The sequence below is a fragment of the Sus scrofa genome, chromosome 13 (assembly GCF_054392235.1).
Source record: "Sus scrofa isolate SSC_HxYL_T2T_F1_AM1 chromosome 13, Sscrofa_HxYL_maternal_Yorkshire_Landrace_v2.0, whole genome shotgun sequence".
Lineage (NCBI taxonomy): Eukaryota > Metazoa > Chordata > Mammalia > Artiodactyla > Suidae > Sus > Sus scrofa.
The window spans coordinates 43984944-43992502 of NC_139395.1; the positions used below are offsets into that span (position 1 = coordinate 43984944).

At 47.7% G+C, this 7559-nt stretch overlaps 2 protein-coding genes across 2 annotated transcripts in view; both read right to left on the reverse strand.

Annotated features, from left to right (window-relative positions):
* XCR1 (X-C motif chemokine receptor 1) overlaps positions 1 to 7499 on the reverse strand; it is an 83449-nt gene extending 75950 nt beyond the window's left edge. The window contains exon 1 of the mRNA NM_001001622.1: positions 7257 to 7499. The gene's annotated coding sequence lies outside the window, so the exon portion shown is untranslated. The remainder of the gene's footprint in view (positions 1 to 7256) is intronic.
* On the reverse strand, positions 915 to 7559 carry CCR1 (C-C motif chemokine receptor 1). The gene is made up of 2 exons (NM_001001621.1): positions 7257 to 7559; positions 915 to 3538 (listed from the first exon to the last, which is right to left on the reverse strand). The coding sequence occupies exon 2, from the start codon at positions 3469 to 3471 to the stop codon at positions 2407 to 2409; it is 1065 nt and encodes a 354-aa protein (NP_001001621.1). The 5' UTR covers positions 3472 to 3538; positions 7257 to 7559; the 3' UTR covers positions 915 to 2406.

A 7559-nucleotide genomic window follows, 5' to 3' on the forward strand; every position in this document is an offset into this window, starting at 1 on the left:
GCACAAGGGCATCCTGAGTAACTCCTTCCTGCTGCCAGGAGGCACCATGCCCAGGGGTGGGAACAGAATGGCAGCCCTACCAGCTCCCCTTAGACATACTTGTGCTCCTTTCCTGCCATCCAAATTTCACTATTTTGCCACTGCTATCACAGAAAGTGAGAATGGGGAATGAAGGGACCAGAAGAAATACTGAGCAACTACAGAGCAGGACAATCCTGCTGTGTCCAAATGCTTACATAGCATAGAGATCTGACTGCACTGAATTATGTCTGAGCAGAGTGACAGCTATGGACTTGAAAATCAGTTTGCTTTTTTTCAAAATTTTATCCAAAGGATTTCACGGTAGAAGGTGTTAGTTATGCATTGAGTTGGTGTATCTTCTGAGGTGGTGGCTAATTAAGAGGAAGTATGAGTGTGCCAGGGAAGGAAATGTGAAATCAGCCAGCATCAGCGTTTCTCATCACTCCTGCCAAGACTTCTCCTAATCTTAATACAACCACCATGAAGTACTGAAGGGGGATGAGGCATCCTTTTTGCAATTTGTTTTCAAATGATTCTAGAGAAAAAACCACTATCTTTATATCTAATTTGTCTGCCTTTTGAGGAAGGAAGAGAGAAAGAGAATGGGGGATTTAAAGCAAATGTGATTAAAAAGCTGTCAACAGGGGATATGGACATACTCCATGCTATGCATCCATCCTTGCACCTGTCTGCTGCACTGAGCCGGCAGCTCTGTGAGAAAAGACATCTCTCCTGCATTCATGTCTCCCAGGGCTCAGAGAGCTCGCTTTGAACAAAGCAGGTCCTCAGTCACCATTGCTGGACTGAGCTGATTTGTGCAAGCCATCACGGGGAAATGGGTGGAGTAATTAGGGTGCATTCCTGCGGGAGAATTCACTGTAGGCATCAAAACCAATGCTTTAAAATGATTTATTGTCTTGGGAAAGTGATCCCAACCTGCAACTTCAGAGCACCAACAGAAGAGTGAGTACAGCTGAAGTCCATCTTGCTTATAAACATGAATATGCACAGGAGAAAAACAAGCTAAAAAAATACATCAAAGTAGTTGTCTTTGGGTAGTGGGATTAATGAATGATTTTCATGTCTTTCTTCCTCCCCTTTGTGTTTTCATGCTTTCCCAGAAAACAATTTTTGTTACTGGAAAAACGATTTTTAAAGAAATATATATCTGAGGGAGAAGGGAAGAAAGACATGCTTGGACAGGAGGTCCTAGGTAAGAGCTAAATGTTCAGGACCTCTAGGGTAAATAAATTTCTCTGAGTTAAGGCCTCCTCTACCTCCTACATCAACCGAGCCCCCACCCTTCCTGGAAGGCAGTACCCTCCCTCCCCGCTGCAAACCCTGGCAGCTTGCATACTGGGTTGTGGTTCTGCTGATGGGTCCATGGTGGCAGCCAGAACGCTCAGCCGTACAACTAGAAGCCTTGGATGGAGAAACAGAGGAAGAAAATCAACCCTGTCTCCTTTTGCCTGTTAGTAATTTCTGCAATAAAGCTGCCACATCCCTCAACTTTCAAGGAAGGGACGTTCTGAAATATTCAGAAAGAAAGGAACAGTAAAAGGAATGACTCCTTCCTCTCCATGGCTGCTTCAAAAAGTACAGCATTTTTCTGGCCACATGCTGAAGTTCCCAGGCCAGGGACTGAACCCACACCACAGCTGCAACCCAAGCCACAGCTGTGACAATGCTGGATCCTTAACTCACCACCGAGCCATGAAGAACTCCAAGAAATATAGCATTTTATCCATTTGCTCTGTGTCTAGCCCACTGCCTGAACTGTTTGATTTTAGTGAATATAAAAATTCTCTCCAAGGGCTTTCTTAGTTCCAGCACCAACAGCAGTTCCCTAATCTTATTATCCGCTAGGTGTTAAGTTCTTCCATCATGAGTTCTAGGCTCCTCAGGATTTCCAAGAGCCTAAACCTTGCAGTGGGGGTGGGGCAGGTAGAAGCGCCGCCGGCTCCTGATTGGCTCCAGGCTCATAGTAGAGTCATCTATGGAAATCAGTATTTCTAAGTTCATGGGTGATGGGGGGGTAGGGTTGGCAGGTGCTAAGAGGCTTGGTTTACAAGTGTCAATGTTCACAAATATGAGCTCCTGTTTGGGACCAAACCCCTCCCTGTTATCCTTTGTCCCAATCTTCTGGAATGTCCTATTTCATTCATTCATCTCCTTTCTACCAAAGTAAAGTTCACGGAGGAAACTCAAGACTCAGAAGTGATTTAGCCTAGACCACCTTGAAGCTCTTTCAACCCCACGTGGCTACAATTCCATGCTCTATCAGGCCTCAGAATCTGGTTGGGAGAGCCAAACTGCTTCCTCCCCAGCCATCATGCCCGGCAGGGCACTCTGGCTGGGTCCTGGGTTAGCCTCTAGGGGCCTGAGTCAGAAGCCAGCAGAGAGTTCGTGCTCCCCTGTGGAGGGGGACATGGAGCTGACCCTCTCCAGCCTCTCTGTGGAGAGGAAGGGGAGCCATTTACCCAGGGGCACGGCCACCAGCCGATGGAACAACTGCCGTAGATACTTGCGGAATCTCTCCCCGACAAAGACGTAGATCACAGGGTTGATGCAGCAGTGCGTGTAGGCGATGACCTCTGTCACTTGTATGGCCAGGTCCAGCTGTCTGCTCTGCCTACACTGATCGGTGAACAGGGATTCTTGGAAAGCAGAAACAAACACAGTCAGATTGTAGGGGGTCCAAAAGAGAAAGAAGATGATCATGATGACAAAAATCAGACGCACAGCTTTGGATTTCTTCTCATTTGGTCTTCTGAGCAGAATCTTTATGATCCCTGTGTAGCAGATGATCATGACCAATAGAGGCAGCACCAGCCCCAAGATGTTCATTTTCAGAGCCTGGAACCGTTTCCAATTTGTTAGGTTTTCATAAGGAAAATGAAGGCTGCAGGTGAAGTGACTGAACTCCCACTGGGTCTTGGAAAAGTGGAAGCCGGGGACAGCAGCCAAGATGGCCAGGACCCAGACGACAATGCTGGTGATGATACCAAAGGTGATGGTCCGAGCCCGCAGGGCAAACACGGCATGGACGATGGCTAGGTACCTGTCGATGGTCAGCAGGATGATGAAGAAGATTTCACTGTACAAGCCAATGAAATAGAGCCCAGAGAGCAACTTACACATGTGATCGCCAAAAATCCAGTCATCCTTCAGCTTGTAGTCAATCCAGAAAGGCAGTGTAAAGAGGAAGATCAGGTCAGAAATGGCCAGGTTGAGGAGGTAGATGGTGGTCATGCTTCTGAGCCTCTTGTACTGCAGGAGGACCAGGACCACCAGGATGTTGCCGATCAGGCCAATGACAAATACCAGGGAGTACAAGGGCGGCAGCAGCTGGGCCCCAAAGGCCCTCTCCTGTACCTTCTGGCACGGGGTTGAGCCCTCATAGTCATATTCTGTGGTTGCATCATAGCCCTTTGAGGTTGAAGTTTCCATCCTGGATTCTCCCACAGGTCAAAGGAAATGGTTCCTGTATTTATGTTGCTGCTAAAGGCAGTGGGCTCTGGACAACAAAGATAAGGCAGGGATTATAAGTTTTTAACTACTTGACAACCGTTTATCAAGTGCCTACTGTGTACCATGCTTGGAAGGCACTGTTGAGCAAGGGAGACCCAGGTCCTTTCTGCCTTCGTGCAACCTGTAGTCTACCAGGGATGTAGACAATTCACAAAAGGTGTGCACACATCACTCATTCAATTGCTTTGGCAATGAGTGTGGTGAAGGAAAAGTCCAGTAGACAGAGTGTACAGATGAAGGGAGGCCTTGTCACACTCTCCATGACCAATGCTTTCCGACTGCTTCCTATGGACTTGGCACTGGGCTGGGTATTAAACAACTCTGGAGGGGGAGCCATTATTGCTCCCTGTTTTAGAGGTGACGACACACAAATTGGAAGTGGTAAGGACACAAAGTTGATGAGAACAAGCGCTTGAGCTCAAACCCAGGTGTGCACCAGGCCCATTCCTGAAACCACCTGGCTTTCCTGTCCCCAATCACAGAGCAGTGACTCTGCACTGAGGGGGTCCCTAGAAGGATACTAGAAGGAAAACAGACCTGGCTGAAAGTCACAGAGTTACAAATGGACCTTCATGGATTTGGGAGCTAAAAAGATTCTCAGCCAAGGGTGATATAGTGCCCTGGGAGCACGTGAAGATGTGTATTTTTGTTTTGGTTGCCACAAAGACCAGGGGACACTACTGTCATTTGATAGGCAGGGCCAAGGATGTCCTGCAATGTAACAATTACCCTACCCCAAATAGTAATAGTGTTGCCATAGTGAAATCCTGGAAGGCCAACCCACCCCTTAGTAGATGAGGACACTGAGGGCAGCAGGGTGGGTTCAGCCTGTCCCCTCTCACAGGGTCCTCTGTAGTTACACTGGTAACTGCAGACGTCCCATGAGAGCCATGAGGAGGACTCAAAGAACAGCACAGGCTGGGAGGACGGGGGTGACTGGTAAGGAGAAAAGGGGGCTTGGGGGAGGAAAGGCTCCAAATAGCCCCAAGCTGGGAAGTGGCCCACAGTGACCAAGTAGAGGCCAGACTTCTGCTGAAATAAGTTTCCAGATTTTTTTTAAACAGGGTTTCCATGATACAAAGACCAGAAACCCCAAAACCCACTTGATAGCTTGCCTTTGAAGAACTTCCCTCAGTCCCTGCTTTTTAGCACTGCTTTCCAGCCTTTCCAATCACTTAACAAAAGGTGCCTCCTCAAAGGGAGCATAAGCTTCAATGTTACTTATCAGCTGTGTCCTGGGTAAGTTAACCTACCTCTCTGAGCCTCAGTTCACCTTCTATAATGTGGAAAAGAAACTCTTACCTTGCAGGGCTACCATAAGGCAATGTCTGAGCCATCCCCTGGAAACCGCTGGAAACTCAGTAAATTTAGGGGACCTCCTTCCCTGCAGGGGCCCCCCTCTGAGGCCCAGCACCACCAGGAATGGCTGATGTACCCCTTTCCCCAAGTCCCCCTGAATTTTTTTTTTTCCTTTTTAGGGCTGCACCCATGGCATGTGGGAGTTCCCAGGCTAGGGACTGAATTGGAGCTACAGCTGCCAGCCTACACCACAGTTACAGCAACACAGGATCCGAGTCGTGTCTGCAACCTACACCACAGCTCACAGCAACGCTGGATCCTCAACCCACTGAGTGAGGCCAGGGATCAAACCCCCTACCCCATGGTTACTAGTTGCATTCGTTTGCCCTGCACCAAAACGGGAACTTCCCCAAGTCCCCCTGAAATTAATCTGGAAAATGAATTCTGCTAGACAGTGATGAACACTGACAGCCCCTTCCATTGCACAGCACTTTGAAATTTCCAAGATGTTGCCATCAATCTGAACTGATCTGACCTAAACATCAATCAGTAAAGTGAGTGGTACCTACACTGTAATTCCCATCTTGAATATGGAGTTTCCAGTGTTCTTCCTTCTACACTGCTAATGAACGTTTCCCACTGACAAAATGTACATTTCAGTAGTGTCCTTTGGAGATTAAGGGTAGGGGGTGTGGTGGGGCATACTGGTTAGGGGGACCATCATTTCCCACCAAATCCATCCCCATGGCTCACTCCTCCATCTCTGAACTTGCATAAACCCGATCAATCCTCTGGAAAAACCCAGGTTGCCAGTCACTAAACAAGCTGTGTTGACAATTTCTGATTTCTGCTGCCACTGCCATTGCTGACAGCTCGGCTTGGTGGGCTGGTAGGTTTACACTGCTAGTCACAGGTGGCACAGACAGCAAGGGGTGCAAGGTTGAGCCCATGAGCCCAGTCTCTGGGGAATGTGATAAAGGTGAAGGCAAAGAGAGTCAGCACTGTCAGGTGCCATTTGAGTTGCCTTCACCCCCACCCCCAACTCCATTCACTATTTTCCCAACTTGTCAGGTACCAGGCAATAGCTCCAGGGTATGATGCTCTTAAAGGGAGATTGGCTGGAGTGGGGCCTTGGAGGAGAGACCAAAGGACAGCGCCATGACATCTGCCAGCCCTGCTTTAGTCTGCAACAAAAGTCTGCCCAAGGGCATTATACCAGGGGTCAGCTGTAGCCTTGGAGCTTGACCCCTTCCAGGGCCAGCATCTTTTTGTCTGGGAGTTGGTGAAGTCTCTCTGTGAAAAGAGAAAGGACAGTCTGGGATGGTAGAAGACATCCAGCCTGGCAGTGTGCAGGAGCTGGCTGGCTTATACTAACTCATAAGATACACAATAGCATGTATCTCTCTACCAGCTCTGCATTCAATGTGCATTGGTAGCATGAATTCAACCAACAGGAATATTTGCACATGGAAATTGGCAAACACCAGAAGTTAAGGCACTTTACTTCAGGAGAGTCAGCTGTTAAACATTTATAGCAGCCCAATGCCCCGAAGTCTGAACAGCCTAGAGTTGTCCTGCCAGAATGGGGACTAAAGGGTCAGTGAGTGGATGCAAACTGGGAATTTCTAGTTCTGAAAGTCTGGGACCCCCTAGATTTTATGGAGGGAAGGTTGAAGTAGATACCTCCAAGTACCCCCATTGGCCCTGCATCTTCAGAACAAAATTTTGACCTGCCTCTTTTAAAACAGAATGAATGCATCTTAAGAAGTCACCTGACCAGCTCCCTGCCTTATGGTGGGTGAAATTCTACCTGCTCCAAAGATAGCCCACAGTCCTAATTTTGAGGATCCTTGGTTCTAGTCTTCTTAAGAAGTTGACTCAGTATCAATTCATCCCTGCATCTGCAATGTTTTTCCTAATTAATATTTCCTTCTTGCTACAATTTCTGCTTACACCATGTTTGGGTTTGTTTACATGGGGGAAATTTGGCAAGCAATTTCCTCTTGACTAGCTTTCTACAGAAAGTGCCTCCTGTTCCTTAACACTGGGCTGACTTTCTTAATCAGCCAGCAACAACCGATCGTTCAAGAAAGCATTCTGTTTTTAGTAAAAAACAAGCAACCAAAATCCTCCAAAAGCCAACAAAACCTACCCTATTTCACTGCTGAGCACCCAGTCTTATAAACGCACCCATCTTCATTATTACTATACAATGCATTGCCTCACAGAGGCATCGGGGGTTACTTAGACATTTGACTGGCCCTTGAAAAATTCCCCACCTTTGAGGAGACAGACAGGTAAACAAGTCATGATCTGCAATGGGAGGACTACGGTTCAACCTGGCTGCATGCAAACAAAGTGCCCTCAACAGTAACTGACAAGGCAGGAAGACAAGTGCCACTTACTTTGATTTTGAGGGACTGTGTCCACGAAGTCTTTGTTTCTGGAGCTTTTAGAGTCTCTGTGAACTCAAGGTTCAAGGTCCTGATTGAGTCAGAGGTTCTTAGCTTCCTGTACGATAATAAAGATAGACGCCAGGTCTCAGTCTTTGAGAACAACAAGAAGGGGACGTTCTTCTTTGTACTGTTGGATGTCCAAGAATGGCCACGGCACCCACCAGTGGTCAGTTCCTGAAGGCCAAGTTCACTCTGAGATTTTTTTCTGCTCACTCAGCTGCACTTCTCCCTGGGGAGCTCTGCCTTAAGGGG

Coding starts and splice junctions, on each gene's coding strand:
- CCR1 (NM_001001621.1), bottom strand. CDS start 3,471: ATGGAAACTTCAACCTCAAAGGGCTATGATGCAACCACAGAATATGAC.